A 17,370-nucleotide genomic window follows, 5' to 3' on the forward strand; every position below is an offset into this window, starting at 1 on the left:
CTAGTGATAAACTTAACCAAGGAAAACTTAACCAAAGAAGTAAAAACAAACAAACAAACAAACAAACAAAAACTATAGGACACTGAAAAAGAAATAGAGGAAGATACAAAGAAAGAGGAGCATATACCATGTTCATGGATTAGAAAACTTATCATTCAAATGTGTATACCATCCAAAGCAACCTACAAATTCAACACAATCCCTATTAAAATACCAATGGCATACTTCACAGTTAGAATAAACACTCCAAAAATTTATATGGAACCATAAAAGAACCCGAATAGCTGCAGAAATCTTGAGAAAGAAGAACGAAGTAGGAGGGATCACAATACCGGATATCAAACTATACTACAAAGCCATTATAACCAAAAAAGCCATGGTACTGGCACAAGAACAGGCATATAGACCAATGGATCAGAACAGAGACCCCAGAAATTGACCCACACCTTTATGGTCAATTAATATTTGACAAAGGAGGCAAGAACATACAGCAGAGTAAAGACAATCTCTTCAACAAATGGTACTGGGAAAACTGGACAGACACATGCAAAAAGATGAAACTAGACCACCAACTTACACCACACACAGGAATAAACTCAAGGTGGATAAAAGACTGAAAAGTAAGGCATGAACCATAAAAACCCTAGAAAATATATGCAGTAAAATTTCAGACATCTTATGCAGCAAAATGTCTACAGATACATCTCCTAGGGCAAAGGAAGCTAAGGAAAATGTGACTACATCAAGATAAAAAGCTTCTGCACAGCAAAAGAAACCACCATCAAATTGAAAAGGAAACCCACTGAATGGGAGAACATATTTGCCAATAATACATCTGATAAGGGATTAATATCCAAAATATATAGAGTATTCATACAACTCAACAACAAAAAAAGACAAACAATCCAATTTAAAAATGCACAGAAGACATTTTTGGAGAAATAAACATTTCTCCAAAAAGGACATACAAATGGCTAAAAGACACATGAAAAAATGCTCAAAGTCACTAGTCATCATAGAAATGCAAATTAAAACCACAATGAGATATCACCTCACACCTATCAATGGCTATCATAAAAAAATCAACAAACAACAAGTGCCAGCGAGGATGTGGAGAAGAGGGAACACTAGTTCACTGCTGCTGGGAATGCAGGCTGGTGCAACCACTACGAAAAACAGTATAGAGTTTCCTCAAAAAATTAAAAATGGAACTTCCTTTTGACTCAGCGATCCCACTTCTAGAATATATATCCTAAACCCCCCAAAACACTAATTGGAAAGAATATATGCACCCCTATGTTCATAGCAGCGTTACTTACAATAGCTAAGATTTGGAAACAGCCCAAGTGCTCATCAGTAGATGAATGGATAAAAAAGCTGTGGGACATTTACACCATGGAATACTATGCAGCTGTAAAAAAGAGGGATTTCTTACCCTTTGGGACAGCAATGATGGACCTGGAAAATATTATGCTAAGTGAAATAAGCCAAACTGAGAAAGACAAATATCACATGATCTCACTTATTTATGGAATCTAATGAACAAAATGAATTGACCAACAAAATAAGACCTGAAACAGGGAGGCATGGAACAGACTGACATACCTCAATGTGGGGTTGCGGGGATGAGAAGAGATAAACCAAAAAACTTATATACTTATAAACATAGCCCATGGACATGGGCAACAGGGTGTTGAGGACCTGGGTGGTAGGTAGCGGGGGAACAGGGGAGAAAAATGGGAGATATCTGTAATATCATCAATAATAAAAAATACATTAAAAAAAGATATACTACATAAATACAATGGAATATTACGCAGCCATTAAAGAGAATGACATCTTACCATTTGCAAAAATACAGATGGACTCAGAGGGTATTATGCTAAGTATAATAAGTCAGACATAGGAAGACAAACACCATATAATTTCACTTATATGTGGAATCTAAAGAACAAAATAATGAACAAAACAGAAACAAGACTCATAGATACAAAGACCAAACTCATGGCTGCCAGATGGGAGAAGGGTTTGGGGGCTAAACAAAAAAGATGAAAGGATTAAGAAGTACAAACTGGCCCTTGCCAGTGTTTCGAGCATCAGCCCACATGCTGAAGGGTCGTGGGTTCGATTCCTGGCCAAGTATGTCCCTGGGTTTTGGGTTTGCTCCCCAACCCCTGTTCAGGGCGCGTGTGGGAGGCAACCAGTTGATGTGTCTCTCTCATATTGGTGTTTTTCTCTCTCTCCTCCTCTTCCCTCCCTTCCACTCTCTCTGAAATGCAATGGGAAAAATATCCTCTGGTGAGAATTAACAACAAGAACAAAAAAGAAGTATAAACTGGCAGTTACAAAATAGTCACCAGGATGCAAAGTACAGTACAGCATAGGGAATATAGTTAGTAATATTGTAATAAATATGTATGCTGCTAGGTAGGTACTAGACTTATTAGGGGGATCACTTTGTAAATTATATAAATGTCTAACCATTATACTGTATACTTGAAACTAATAAGATTGAATGTCAACTGTAATTAAAATTTTTTAATTAAAAAATAAAGTATAGATACAACTTAACAAAAGGAAGATAAACAATCCAATAAAAAATGGACAAAGGATCTAAATAGACACCTTTCAAAAGAGGACATTCAGAAAGCCAAGAGACATATGAAAACATGCTCAAAGTCACTAATCATCCGAGAGATGCAAATCAAAACAACAATGAGGTACCATCTCACACCTGTCAGAATGGCTATCATCAACAAATCAACAAACGACAAGTGCTGGAGAGGATGTGGAGAAAAAGGAACACTCGTGCACTGCTGGTGGGAATGCAGACTGGTGCAGCCACTATGGAAGACAGTATGGAGTTTCCTCAAAAAACAAAACATGGAACTCCCATTTGACCCTGTGATCCCACTTCTAGGAATATATCCCAAGAAACCAAAAACACCAATCAGAAAGGATATATGCACCCATATGTTCATAGCAGCACAATTCACCATAGCTAAGATCTGGAAACAGCCTAAGTGCCCATCAGTAGATGAATGGATTAGAAAACTGTGGTACATCTACACGATGGAATACTATGCTGCTGTAAAAAAGAAGGAACTCTTACAATTTGCAACGGCATGGATGGAGCTGGAGAGCATTATGCTAAGTGAAATAAGCCAGTCAATGAAGGAAAAATACCACATGATCTCACTCATTCATGGATAATAAAGACCATTACAAACTTTTGAACAATAATAGATACAGAGGCAGAGCTGCCTCAAACTGATTGTCAAACTGCAGTGGGAAGGCCAGAGAGGGTTGGGGGGCAGAAGGGAGGGGAGTAAGAGATCAACCGAAGGACTTGTATGCATGCATATAAGCAAAACCAATGGACATAAGACACTGGGGGGTAGGGGAGGCCAGGGGATTGTCAAGGGCGGAGATAAAAAAGGACACATATATAATACCCTTTGTAATACTTTAAGCAATAAAAAAAATTAAATAACTTGGTCAATCCATGTTGCAGTGTATTGTCAGTACTTTATTCCTTTTTTATTGCTGAATAATTATAGGGATACTAGAGGCCCGATGCATGAAATTCGTGTAAGAATAGGCCTTCCTTCCCCCAGCTATCAGCACCGGCTTCCCTCCAGCCGCCAGCAGGCACCCGGGACCAAGCTTCCCTTGCAGCCCCTGCTTCGTCCCGAAGATATCTGGTCTAATTAGCATATTATGCTTTTATTATTATAGATACTACACCTTGTTTATCCACTCATCAGTCATTAGTTGATACACATCTGGGTTGTTTCTACTTTTCAGCCATTATAAAATAATGCTGCTGGCCCTGCCAGCATGGCTCAGTGGTTGAGCGTCGACCTATGAACCAGGAGATCACAGTTCAATTCCAGTCAGGGCACATGCCCAGGTTGTGGGCTCAATCTCAGTGTGGGGTGTGCAGGAGGCAGCCAATCAATGATTCTCTCTCATCATTGATGTTTCTCTCTCTCTCTCTACCTCTCCCTTCCTCTCTGAAGTCAATAAAAATATATTACAATGCTGCTATTCATGTACGAGCTTTTATGTGGATATATGTTTTCACTTCTCTTAGGTTTATCCTAGAAATGGAATTGCTGGATCATATGGCAATTCTATGTTAAAATGTGAGTGACTGCCAAACTGTTTCCAAAGCGACTAACCAGCTTTTCTTTTTTCTTAAATATATTTTTGATTTCAGAGAGGAAGGGAGAGGGAGAGATAGAAACATCAATGATGAGAATCACTGACCGGCTGCCTCCTACAGCCCCCCTTCCCCACTGGGGATTGAGCCTGCAACCCAGACATATGTTCTTGACTAGAATCAAACCAGGGACCTTTCAAGTCCACAGGCTGATGCTCTACCCACTAAGACAAACCAGGTAGAGCACTAACAAGCTTTTCAATAGTTAATGACCAGTTAGTTTTCCTGCTCTGAGGAATGACTTCATAGCCTTTGCCTTCATCTTTTGTCAGTTGGTAGGTATTCTTTGTATGTTGGAAATGTCTAATTCTTTATCTGTTTTTTAAAAAAATATATTTTTATTGATTTCAGAGAGGGAGAGAGAAACATCAATGATGAGAGAGAATCATTGATCGGCTGCCTCCTGCACGCCCCCTACTGGGGATTGAGCCTGCCACCTGGGCATATGCCCTTGATCGGAATCGAACCCAAGACCCTTCAGTACATAGGCCGACACTCTATCCGCTGGGCCAAACCAGCTAGGGCTATCTGCCTTTTTACAATGATTTTCCAGCCTATTTCTTGTTTGACTTAATTAATAGTGGGGGTTTTTTTCTGTTTTATCATAAAACTTGTTTATTATAAACTTGTCTCCATATGTTTACCACAAAATAAATCATTTTATCTTGTGTTGAACTTTCAAATTTTACAATCGGATTCACACTGTCAGCTGATTTACTTTTGCAAAATGAACTAAAATGAATGAAAAATTTTAAACGATGATTACTGATAGTTTTTAAAAACTATGTTATCATAATGGTTTATATTTTATTTCAAGGCATCTCAGTTTCCTGTTTTGCTTCATCATTACACAATGTTATCTTATGTGTTCTTTTATTGATTAAATTCCATTTTTTTGTATGTAGTATAAGTACAGGAGTCTTACTCTTTTTCAGAAGTTTTTGCTAGCACCATCTATTTTACACGAAGTTGAAATGCTGCCCTTTCATATAGGTTCCCATATATTCTGATCAATTTTGGCACTTACTATTCTCTTCTACTGTTCTATTTATGTACTCTTAATTAAAACCATACTGCTTTGATTAAAGGAGGGTTTTGTTGTTGTTGTTGTTTTTTTAGTAATTCTGATGTCTGCAAAGGCAGGTAATCTTTATTTTAAAAAAAGTTTGGTGCTACAGTTTTGACACCAGTCTCTCTATAACGTATTTTAAACCATGGCTAAGTGAGTAACCTATAGTTAGGGTTTGATTCCCGGTCAGGGCACATGCCCGGGTTGTGGGCTCGAAGGGCAGGAAGCAACCCATGGATGATTCTTCCTCGTCATTGATGTTTCCATCTCTCCCTCTCCCTTCCCCTCTCTGAAGTAAGTAAATAAGTAAATGATAAAGGCATTCATTTACATTCTTACTTTCGTCGTCCTGCTGGTGGCCGGTGTTACACAGAGGAATAAGATCATCCCTAGGGTTATTCCAGCCCTGATCAGTGTGTGGGAACAATGCAAAGAGAAAAGACGCTGTTAGGCGTCAGTGAGAAACTGGAATTGAGAGCAGAAACGGCGATGGTCCGAGAACGATTAGGATTCCTTACAAAGTAAGATGTGTTGAAGTGGGCAAGCAGAGGAGAGAAGGGTCGCCAGGCTCTGACCTCCTGGCCGGCGGCCCTGACAGGGGCAGTTGTGAACGGACCCAGGATCTGGCTGAAGCCCTGAACCACCACTCACTTCCCACCCCCGTAATCTTTTGGCTCACCCCGGATGCTGCACGGCAACTGCGGGGGCCGGGAACAAACCTTCCGGTCCCAGAGACAACTCGCTTCCGGTCTAGCCACGGCTTTGCTCCGTCCCACCCGCCGCGCTTGGAGGCCTCCCATTGGCTGATTAGAGTTGAACTACATTTCCCAGCAGCTCCCAGAGTTAGCCCGTACCTGGAGGGGTGCTAGCCGGTCATGGAGGACTGGAGCTAGCCTTCTGCTTTCCGTCTTCCAGGTAGGGACACAGAGAAAGCGGCTGTCTCCGGTCTGGCCTCCCTCCAGCCCTGTGAGCTCCGCCGGTCTGCCTCGAGCCTCGCCTCAACTGCAGACTGCCCGCTCCGAGTAGGGAGACCAGGTTATCGCACCGGAAACGAGGCACCGGGCGTGACATCACAGATGCTGAGGTGCCCCGACTCCCAGAAGGCACCGCGTCCTGCCGTCTTTCCTAATTGACGTATCGGCGCACCAATAGTCTCGGACAGATTGTGAGGACACTCCCAAGGGCGAGGGGAGGGCTCGGCTTCTCGCGCCTAGTTTCCCGGTCTCTCCTCGAGCCTGGGTCTCCGGGCTGCCCTCAGCGAGCGCCCAGGGGTGGCAGAGCCTCCGAAAGGTGAGGTGCTCCGCGAGGGCGGGAACCAGGCTGGAGGCAAGCTCTGGGGAGCGGATGGTGGCCCGTTGTTGGAGAAGCTTGGCTGGATAGGGAGCCTGGAGCTGGCCCCAGGCAACGCCCCGGCCGGGCTGCGCGCTAAAGGTAGCCCCCGACCGATGGGAGAGGGTCTAGCGTGGGCTAGGACTGGGGGTCCTGCTGGGATGTCCCTTGCCGCCTTCAGCAGAGCGCTCTCCGCATAAAGGGGGCACCTCCTGCGGCCTTGCGTTTTCTTCCCGAGCCACCAGCGGCCCCTCGAAAGGTATCCGAGGGCTCTGCGCTCAGATTCAGGCCAAAGCTGATGGACTTCTATACAAACACCCCTCGGTATTGGCCCCCGGGTTTCCTGTCTTCTAGCCCAGCGGTCGCCACCCTTTCTCGGACCTCGCGGGCCACCGGTTGGCGACCGCTGTTCTAGCCCCATTGCTCCACCAGCATGAGTTAACTCCTCCCAGGGGGATTTGCACTTGTATTTCTTAGGGTAATGGCCCTTGGTCTTCTGTCGGCTGCCTTTGGTCCCTGCAGGTTGGACATCCTCTAGCTCTCATTCTCAGGGTCTTCCTTGCGGCCCTTGCTGAGAGAATCCATTTCAGCTATGAATTCCCTGCCCCGGCTTAGCTTTCTTTCCTGACTTAGATCTCCTGTGGTCTCACTACCCAAGCCACTCGGGTAGGACATACCCTGCCTGATCTTGTGGGTAACCGAGGGTACCTTGTCTGCAACTTTCTGGCAGGTTTTCTCCAGGGAGAGGGCTGCCTTTGCTCCCTTCCATTTGGTCCCTGCAGGTTGGACATCCTCTAGCTCTCAATCTCAGGGTCTTCCTTGCGGGCCTTGCTGAGAGAATCCATTTCAGCTATGAATCCCCTGCCCCGGCTTAGCTTTCTTTCCTGACTTTGATCTCCTGTGGTCTCACTACCCAAGCCACACGGGTAGGACATACCCTGCCTGATCTGTGGGTAACCGAGGGTACCTCTTGTCTGCAACTTTCTGGCAGGTTTTCTCCAGGGAGAGGTGGCTTCTGAAGCTCTCCCCAAGCGAGTGTGGTGCGTGATTTCAAGGCGCGATGGCTGCAAAAGTGTTTGCGATGCCTCCCAAGCCAAAGCAGTCCTTTATCCTGAGAGTGCCTCCAAACTCCAAGCTAGGCCAAGACCTACTTCAAGATGCTACCAACAGGCCCAAGACCATCCACCAGCTGGTTCTGGAGCACTTCCTCACCTTCTTGCCCAAGCCAGGACTCCCCCAGCCCGATCAGAATGCCAAAGAGACCTTGGTGATCATGAAAGATGTGAGCTCAAACTTTCAGAACAGAGGTAAGGACACGTCTGTTTCCCTGGAAGAGAAGGGGAGGGCACTCAGGGGCTGAGCTAGTCTTTTCCTGCTAGTAAGGAATCCCAGTTAGGATGATGAATATTGAGGAAAGTAGTTGATTTTTTTAAAAAATATATTGATTTTTTTACGGAGAGGAAGGGAGAGGGATAGAGAGTTAGAAACATTGATGAGAGAGAAACATCGATCAGCTGCCTCCTGCACACTCCCTACTGGGGATGTGCCCGCAACCAAGGTACATGCCCTTGATCGGAATGGAACCTGGGACCCTTCAGTCCACAGGCTGACACTCTATCCACTGAGCCAGACCAGTTAGGGCGGAAAGTAGTTGATTTTAATAAGTCAACACGTTGGGGAGAGGGAGTATTCTTCTCAAGCTGGAGCTTGAGTGGTTTGCTGGGTGTGGGTAAGGCCATAGAATAAGCAGTGTGCCTTTTTTCTATAGTGTCCATTTTCCATTGGGGGAGGGGAGTAGGCAATATCTTTTTTGTTTTGTTTTTTTAATCCTCACCCAAGGATATTTTTCCATTGATTTTTTAGAGAGAGGGGGAAAAGGGGGAAGACAGAGAGAAACATTGACGTGAGAGAAACACATCAATTGGTTGCCTCCTGCATGTGCCCTGACCAGGGCCTGTGGCGAGGAGGGAGCCTACAACCGAGATACGTGCCCTTGACCGGAATCGAACCCTAGACCCTTTGGTCCGCAGGCTGACGCTCTATCCACTGAGCCTAACCAGCTAGGGTGGCAATATCTTTTTAAGATAAATAAATGTGAATGAATGAATGATTGAATTGATTTTAGTTTATGTGGCGTTTTGGAAATTTTGTGCTTGCTATGGGGTTCTTCAGACTTTACCTTCTCCCAACCCCCTCTTTAGTAGTTGGTGGGAATTTTAAAAGGTACTTAGGGGAAATCATTCTTTTCATAATGAGGAGACCCTATATAATAGGTTCCAGACACTGTGATTTATGGCTTGATCTCTGACTGAGCTCACAGGACCAGAAAAGGCCATGAGTTGCCTGCCAAAGGAGCGAAGACAACCTGACCTTAGGGTATGGGTAGGGTCTCCATATTAGACTGACTGACTTTTCCACTAACTGCAGTTTCCTCTTTTCCCAGTGCAACCTGGTCCCCTAGCGAACTTTCTGAGCAAAGAAGGAATCCAGCAGGAACAGGAGACAGTATCTGTGTGCTTGAAAGCTGATTCTGAGGTGGGTATGGTTTCCCATTCATTGTTTGAGTGTATCACCTTCTCTGCTCTTCCTTTTAAATATGTTTTTGTTGATTTTAGAGAGAGAGGAAGGGAGAGGGATGGAGAGATAGAAACATTGATCGGCTTCCTCCTGCGCTCCGCCTACTGGGTGGGGATTCAGCCCACAACCTAGGCATGTGCCCTGATCAGGAATCTAACCAGTGACTTCCTGGTTCATGGGTCGTGTCTCAATGACCGGGCTCCACTGCTCTTGCTATCCCTCCCACCTCAGCCAATCTTTATATAAAAACGTATTCTCGAAAGTCAGCAGGGAGAATGGGGCTTGTTCTTCACTTTCTGATCGGCTTCCTCCTGCACTCCGCCTACTGGGTGGGGACTGAGCCCACAACCTAGGCATGTGCCCTGATCAGGAATCTAACCAGTGACTTCCTGGTTCATGGGTCGTGTCTCAATGACCGGGCTCCACTGCTCTTGCTATCCCTCCCACCTCAGCCAATCTTTATATAAAAACGTATTCTCGAAAGTCAGCAGGGAGAATGGGGCTTGTTCTTCACTTTCTCTTTAGATCTTTTTCTTCTGCTTGTCTTCTGGCTCCTTTCCTGACTGGATGCATCTCTGAGACTTATAAATCCCTTCCCTTGTCATGGGGTCTCAGTATTTCTTATCAACAGGGCTGTCAAAGAACCTCTGTTACTAAGAGGAAGGGGGGCCTGTTGCTCTTCCTGGTTCATGGGTCGTGTCTCAACGACCGGGCCCCACTGCTCTTGCTATCCCTCCCAGCTCAGCCAATCTTTATATAAAAACATATTCTCGGAAGTCAGCAGGGAGAATGGGGCTTGTTCTTCACTTTCTCCTTAGATCTTTTTCTTCTGCTTGTCTTCTGGCTCCTTTCCTGACTGGATGCATCTCTGTGAGACTTATAAATCCCTTTCACCATTCCTTCCCTCGTCACTGGGTCTCAGTATTTCTTATCAACAGGGCTGTAAGGAACCTCTGTTACTAAGAGGAAGGGGGGCCTGTTGCTCTTTCAGGATCTGGTGGTTTTTGAGGATTTGAATGTATTTCACTCCCAAGAAGAATGTGTGAACTTGGATCCTATGCAGGAGCCCACCTCAGAGAAGGAAGAAGACAATATGGGGGAGATGATGTTAATGGGTAAGAAATCAAGTCCCTTGTGTATTCAGATTGAATGCTATGGGAAAATCATGTTCTTCTACTTCATCTCAGACTTTTTCGAGACACCATTCATACCAGCTAAGCACATGCGTTTAATTTTTGTCTTGTCCCATGAGCCAGAGCCTGTTTCAGCTCTGGGTGGCCATTTTCCCTATATCTTGGGGGCAGCAAAGGCGGAAGGTACCTCTCTTGGTAAGCAAGGACTACAGCTGATGTATTAACATCAAGCATTCAAACAGATAGAAAATGTGGGCAGACTTTCTGAATCTATTTTTTAGATCTAGTGCTATTTCCCAACAGGTATATTTTATTTATTTATTTTTTTATGTATGTATGTATGTATGTATGTTAATCCTCACCTGAGGATATTTTTCCATTGGTTTTTAGAGAGAGTGGAAGGGAGAGGGAGAGATAGAGAAACATTGGTGTGAAAAGAGACACATCTATTGGTTGCCTTCTGTTTGGCCCCGACCAGGGCTGGGGATCAAAGCCCGCAACTACATGCCCTTGACCGGAATCTAACCCCGGACCCTATAGTCCCAGGTCGATAGATACTCTATCCCCTGAGCCAAACCGGCTAGGGCCCAACAGGTATATTTTAAATTTGTGTTTTCATTGGACACATGACACATTGAAGGTCAATAGCTGTGAAACCTACTAGTGTAAAAGAAAATATATCCAACTATTGATGGAAATAATATCTGCTTATTAAGCACTTGTGTACCTATGTGCTAGGCACTAGTCTAAGTACTTTGTATGCATTTATTATCTTTGTAATTCTCACAACTGTACTGTGGGGTATAGGAGTTATTACCATTTTATAGGTGATGAAACAGGAGCAGAGAAAAGCTACTTGCTAAAGGTCACACAGCAGTAGATAGTGAAGCAGAGATTTGGACTCTGGGAATTTAACATCAGACCTTACAGTCTTGACCCAGAGCTGTACTGTCTCCTTGCTGAGTGTCTCATAATTTTGTCAGTGTATTTTCTATATGGTTGAAGGGCCCTTCTTCATTTGTACTCATTTTCCAGTAATGGTTAACAGGTATCCTCAGTGATACATATTCACTCATCTGGCAGCAGCTTAACCTTAGAGGTGCTTCAGCTTTTCTCTAGAAGGACACTGTTACTGGAGAGCAAGGGTGAGTCCCGAGAGCCCTGTAAGGCCCGAGAAGTCATTTGGTCTGGCCCTGCCAAGGCAACCGTACGTGGGACTTGAAATTCAATAAATCTAGGAGCTTTTTTTCATAGCAACATAAATTTATATTAAGTGAATTATATTAAGCAAATGATGTTGTAAATATCCAAGTGGCCCTTGGCAGATAAAAGGTTCCCCACCTCTGTCATAGAGTCAGGGGCCTTCAAAAATCATTTTGCTGAGTGCCTAATGTTTTTACTTGATTTCAGAGCTGTTTGTTCTGAGGCTGAAGTTGAGCAGAGAGTAGGTGTGCGTTGCCTAGGGTGACAAAAATCCATGACTATTAAACTCTGTGGTTTTCTTACACATATGGTCAGGGTAGTGGGCCAGGTTAATTTCCTACAGATTGTTCTGTTTTCTTTATTTTAGGAAAAAGTATAAGCAGATAAGATTTATTATATGAGTTTTTCCTGACTCTTGGGCAAAGCTAGCATTTATTTTGGGTGACAGGTTGGTGGTTATGTTGCCAACACCGGGAATACTTTGGCCATGTACCTTGAGGCCTAGAGACCCAATGCTCACTCTCCCCTCCCTTGCCCATACCCTAAAATTGACTACTTAAGCTTGGAGTCAAACATATACATATGATTTTTTAAAACACTTAAGTCACCCTGGCCAATGTTTCTCAGTGGTTAGAGCATCAGCCACGCACTGAAGGGTCTTGGGTTTGAGTCCCGTTCAAGGGCACGGACCTGAGTTACAGGTTCAGTTCCAGACCCTGTCAGGGCACATGCGGGAGGGAGCCAATCGATGTCTCTCTCTCACATCAGTTTCTCTCCTTTCTCCCTCTGTCCCCCTCCCTTTAACTCTGTCTAAAAAAAAAAAAGAAAGAAAATGCTTAAGTCGTTCACCAATATTTAGTAAATGCCCCTTATTTTTTTTCCTCAGGTAGGGTTGGGTTCTGGAGTTGATTAAAAAGATACATATTACTCCAATCGTGCCTTCCAGGACTTTCCAATTTGTTTTGTAAGATAAGTCATTCACATAAAAAGATAAGCAGTGTGAAACCATTATAACTATAGGAGATGACAAGGTTGAGACAGGATTTGGACCCAGGAGCAGAGTTTGGAAGAAGATGGATTGTATTTCCATAGCAGGAAATAAAATGAGATTATCCTCTGGGCACTTGGACATTGAGGATTGGGGGTCAGATGTAGACGTAGAGATTTGGGAGTCATCAGCATACAGCTAGAAATTGTAGCATTTGGTCAATTTGCAAAGGGAAAAGTGCAAGGGAATGAATGGGGGACGGGGGCAGGAATCAAGAGTTGTCAATGGAGGAGAATAGAATGTGTGTCTCTATCCAAGTGAACATGAAAACAAATGTAGAACACTTAAATTCTCAGTGAGATCTTATAGTTAAGTTATATCTACTTCTACTGTGGTAAGAGAACATATCTTTACAAGATTGATACACACTGACTCTATTCCCTGCAACAAAGAAAAACTCAGTGGATTCCAGAGTAGAAATAACAATAGGATCTACCCAGTACAACTAGAAATTAATAATGAAATCAGGGGGAAAAGTTCCACTTGGAAATTTTAAAAACTATTAAATTACCTGAGTCAAAGGGGAAATACAAGTTAAAGTTACATAATTTTTCCAGAAAACAATGTGTCACAATCTATAGTATATAGCAGTGATGGCGAACTTGTGACACGCGTGTCAGAGGTGACACGCGAACTCATTTTTTTGGTTGATTTTTGTTAAATGGCATTTAAATATATAAAGTAAACATCAAAAATATAAATCTTTGTTTTACTATGGTTGCAAATATCAAAAAATTTCTATATGTGACACGGCACCAGAGTTAAGTTAGGGTTTTTCAAAATGCTGACACGTCGAGCTCAAAAGGTTCGCCATTACTGGTATATAGCCTAAATTGGTACTCAAAAGAAAGTTTATGGCTGTAAAAACATGTAAAAAAAAATAAAGTAATTAAGCCTATGACTCAGAGTTAGGAAAACAACAAGATAAAGGAAAACAAAGTATTAATAAATACTAAATTAGAAATCAGTAAGTTAAAAAATAGAATAAGAAAGATTTTAAAAAATAAACTAATTTATCTGAACAAATTGAAATTTTCAAAAACTAGCCCCCCATCAAAGAAAAAGGACGAGTTTCACAGAAAATTCTTGTGAATTCTTAAAAGCTAGACAATTCAAATGCTATGAAAAATTCGAGTACAGAAAAAAAGTGTTCAAATTATTTTTATGAAATTAGTGTAACAAAGATACCACAGCCTGATAAAAACTGCTGTGACCAGCCCTAGCTGGTGTTCAGTGGTTACAGCATCAGCCCAGGGACTGAAGGGTCACATGTTTGATTCCCAGTCAAGGGCAGGTACCTTGGTTGCCGGTTCGATCCCAGGTTTGGGCGTGTGTGGGAGGGAGGCAATCAATGTGTGTCTCTTTCTCTCTCCCTCTCTCCTCCCTTCCTTCCACTGTGTCTAAAATCAGTGCAAAAAATATCCTCAGGTGAGGATTTTTAAAAATAATAATAAATTTTTTAAAAACTGCTATGACCAAATAAGATTTATTCCAGGAATGCAAAACTGATTTAATACTAGAAAGTCTGTTAATATATTCCATCTTATAATGAAGAAAAAAATCCAAGATCATTTTCATAGTTACTGAAAAGGTATTTGACTAAATACACACCCCTGCTTCATAAGAATACTTAACAAAGTAGTACTTAGTGAATACATCCTTAATAAGGTACTTATCTTTTCAGCCAGCATCACCTTAACAGGAAATACTGGGAGGCATTCCTACTAAAATTAGGAATACAACAATGAAGCCCACTATCACTATTTCTGTATTTAATATTGTGTTTTGGGTATTTGGCCAGTGTAGTTAAATGAGAAAGAAGTTAGGTGTAAAACAATTTTAAGAGAAAGATAAAGGTACATCTGTTTACATACGTTATAATTGTGTAGCTGGAAAACTCTAGAGAATGTCTGAAAACTTACCAAATACAAGAGCATTCAGTATAGCATTGGAATGTAAAATATTACAGTATATGGAAATCATTAGCTTTCCTATGCAAACATAATCATATAGAAGATATAGGGACAAAAAAGATTAAACACCTAGAAATAAACTTAAGAAATGTGCAAACATTATTAGGAAAACCTTAAAACACTTCTAAAGGACACAGAAGCAGATTTGAATGAATGAAAAGAAACACCATGTTCTTAGGTGGGAAGATTTAATGTATAAAGGTCAGTTCTCCCCAAGTTGATTTATGAATTCAATGTAATCTCATTAACAATACCTATAGGATCCCTCCCACCTCACCCCCACCTCCTACAATTGGACAATCTGATACCAAATTCAAATGGATTTGAAAGTCTTGAAAGAAAAGATCAATAAATTACATAAAAATGAAAAAATATATCTGTAAGTTTTAAAAGGCAACAAGTTGGAAATATTTATAACTCAGACAAAAGCTTAATCTTCCTAATTTATAAACAGTTTCTAGAAGTAGGGAAGAGAAAAATCAACAGATTCACATAAAAATTCAAATTACCTTTAAATACATAAAAATATGTCCAGTCCTACTCATAATTAGAAATACAAATTAAACCTCTACTGTGTTACCATTTTTAAAATACATATTTATTGATTTCAGAGAGGAAGGGAGAGGGAGAGAGAGATAGAAGCATCAATGATGAGAGAGAATCATTGATTGCCTGCCTCCTGCATGCCCCCTGCTTGCAATCAAGCCTGCCAGCCAGGCATGTGCCCCTGATTGGAATCAAACCCAGGACCCTTTAGTTTTCATGCCGACACACTGTCCACCGAGCCAAATTAGCTAGGGGCTGAGTTACCATTGGTTAAAATCTGATTTACATAAATCAGTACTGTAGCAACACTTCGGTAATATGGTTGTTGGGAGAGCTATATTGCTGGTAGGTATACAGAATAGTACAGTCCTTATGTATGGGAATCTGTAATTACCCATGTTACAGATGCATTAACTCTTTGATCCAGCAGTCCCACTTCTGGGAATCTGACCTACAGGTAACAGCAACAGTACATATTCAAAATGATGTAGTTATTCATTGTGGTGTTGTTTCTAAAAACATATGGGTGAAAACAGTCCAGGTGTCTCTGCAGGGTTGATTATGAAATGTCCACACATCATATTGTGATAATCTCTATATACTGGAATATAGTGATTGAAATAAAACAAGCAGAAATATATAGTATACTACCTTTTATATAAGAAAGGGGGAGAAAAAGAAAATGTATTGTCTAAAGAAACAATGGAAGACTAAAAAGAAACTAATAAAAACTGGTACCACTCTGAGAGATAAATAGAATGGATGGGGACAGGGATTGGATTAAGACTTCTCATTGCAGCCCTAACCGGTTTGGCTCAGTGGGTAGAGCATCAGCCTGTGGACTCAAGGGTCCTAGGTTCGATTCCGGTCAAGGGCATGTACCTTGGTTGCGGGCATATCCTCAGTAGGGGGTGTGCAGGAGGCAGCTGATCGATGTTTCTCATCTCATCGATGTTTCTAACTCTCTATCCCTCTCCCTTCCTCTCTGTAAAAAATCAATAAAATATATTTTTTTAAAAAAAGAGCATAATATTCCCATTTTCTAAATGATAAGGCAATCTGATCAACACTGAGTAGCCTCATTCCTTCCAGGTTCTCCCTCTTACAAGTAAAAAACCCTGTACCTAACATAACAAACAATCATAGGAAAAGTGAAAGGCAGAAATAAGAAATAGACAGTGAACAAATCTTGCGAATTAAGGAACAAGATACCTTTCCCTACTGTCTCCATATCTCCAGGAAAGGACACTGGAGACGCCTCCAACCTAGAGGGTCAGACAAATAAAGCTCCAGAAAACACCTATTTCTTCTCACCAAAGGCCTAGGAAAACAGTAGCCTACCAGAAAACCCTTTCAGCAATACCCACCCTGCTCAAGCCAACACCAATAAAAAACACCTCTCTGGGATTTCAGTGAGACCAAGTAGAGAGCTGATCTTCCCTCCCCTGCTTAGCAAAAGCAGGCAGCACTCAAACTCCCCTGCCAAGGTAATGTCGATGGGCTGAACTACGCTACTTCTCATGAGTTTCCTAAATCATATTAGATTATTGAAATGAAAATTTTATAACAACATCTGATGTTGTGCTCTGCATATGTAGAGGGAATACTTAAGACAAATATGTAAGAGGGGAGAGGATAGAGAGACATAATAGAAGGTTTCTATACCAATTGAAATAGTAAGGTATAGCAAGTTTCTGGAATACAGAAGACCCTCAATAAATAGATAATGAGTAAATGAAATTAAACAATCCTATATAATAAAAGCCTAATATGCAAATTGTCCACACAGGCAGTCGTTTGACCGGGAGTTCGACCACTCACTATGATGTGCGCTGACCACCAGGGGGCGGCGCAGAACATGGCAGGTGTTGGCAACACAGTGCTGGCAGCGGTCCTGATGGACCCTGATGAGAGTGGGACCGCAGCGGGATGGTGGAACAGGTGAGCAAGCGGTGCCAGGCCAAGGCGGGTGCAAGTGGGGGCCTGATAGACCCACCGATCGCCTGCAGACAGTGACCAGCAGTGGCAGAGGGGGGCAGGGCCACCACCCAGCTCCCAGGCACTAAGGGAGCCGGGTAGGGGGCCCAGTTCCAATTGATCGCTCCATAGATAGGATGGTGGAGCAGGTGAGGGGGTGGCACCAGGTCGAGGTGGGATGCCAGATGGGGCTTCAGGGCTGTGAGGCTGTGGCCATGAGCTGGGGCCGCCAGGCTGGGGGCGCGAGCTGGGGCCCATCTCCATGGGGAGGGTCTCCCAAGGGACCCCAC

General features: G+C 42.6%; 1 protein-coding gene across 5 annotated transcripts in view; it reads left to right on the plus strand.

The window, feature by feature from the left end:
• Window positions 1–6,479: 6,479 nt before the first annotated feature.
• The window catches only part of ZNF200 (zinc finger protein 200), a 26,463-nt gene continuing 15,572 nt past the window's right edge, over window positions 6,480–17,370 (plus strand). For 2 of the 5 annotated variants that reach the window (XM_005872991.2, XM_005872990.2), the window contains exons 1-4: window positions 6,480–6,584; window positions 7,615–7,930; window positions 9,067–9,158; window positions 10,192–10,315. In XM_005872991.2, the coding sequence (XP_005873053.1) occupies window positions 7,684–7,930; window positions 9,067–9,158; window positions 10,192–10,315 (463 nt within the window). In that variant the 5' untranslated portion in view covers window positions 6,480–6,584; window positions 7,615–7,683. The other 3 variants (XM_014545157.1, XM_014545156.1, XM_014545155.1) reach the window with 2 other exon arrangements.

The sequence above is a fragment of the Myotis brandtii genome, unplaced genomic scaffold (assembly GCF_000412655.1).
Source record: "Myotis brandtii unplaced genomic scaffold, ASM41265v1 scaffold397, whole genome shotgun sequence".
Classification (NCBI taxonomy): Eukaryota; Metazoa; Chordata; class Mammalia; order Chiroptera; family Vespertilionidae; genus Myotis; species Myotis brandtii.